General features: G+C 38.9%; 1 protein-coding gene across 1 annotated transcript; it reads left to right on the top strand.

The window, feature by feature from the left end:
* Window positions 1-33: 33 nt before the first annotated feature.
* On the top strand, window positions 34-356 carry PHALS_00388 (uncharacterized protein; the record flags this gene model as incomplete). The annotated part of the gene is made up of 3 exons (XM_024715713.1): window positions 34-45; window positions 119-221; window positions 298-356. The coding sequence occupies 3 exons, from the start codon at window positions 34-36 to the stop codon at window positions 354-356; spliced, it is 174 nt and encodes a 57-aa protein (XP_024572437.1).
* Window positions 357-360: the final 4 nt, after the last annotated feature.

Genomic DNA, 360 nt, shown 5'->3' with positions numbered 1-360 from the left:
TTCCAATTTAAATGGTGTTGACGCAATCCTGGCATGAGTGGGAAGGTCTGATACATTGCTTTCAGGTGTCTAGCAGCCGCGTTAACCCACCTACCCACCTCGCAATAACTAGGCATAGCTCTCTGTTATTGTACTCGCTCTATTTTATCACATCTTGTATCTTACTTTCTACTGGTTACTTCGAAGACTAAGCTTTGTTTTTATTCGCACAAGTACAACAAGTGAGTCATCGTAGACAATTTTTCTCAAACGCTAAGGGTTCATGTTCAAAGCCAGCCTTTCGATGAATAATTGAAGAAGAAAATGTACTTAATTTTGATAGAATTACCAAGGCATTTAATTATCGTAGATCGTAAAGGC

Source organism: Plasmopara halstedii, assembly GCF_900000015.1.
Source record: "Plasmopara halstedii genome assembly, contig: Scaffold_110, whole genome shotgun sequence".
NCBI classification, from domain to species: Eukaryota; Oomycota; class Peronosporomycetes; order Peronosporales; family Peronosporaceae; genus Plasmopara; species Plasmopara halstedii.
The sequence above is the reverse complement of the archived record's forward strand: the minus strand, read 5'-3'. Positions and strand labels throughout refer to the sequence as shown.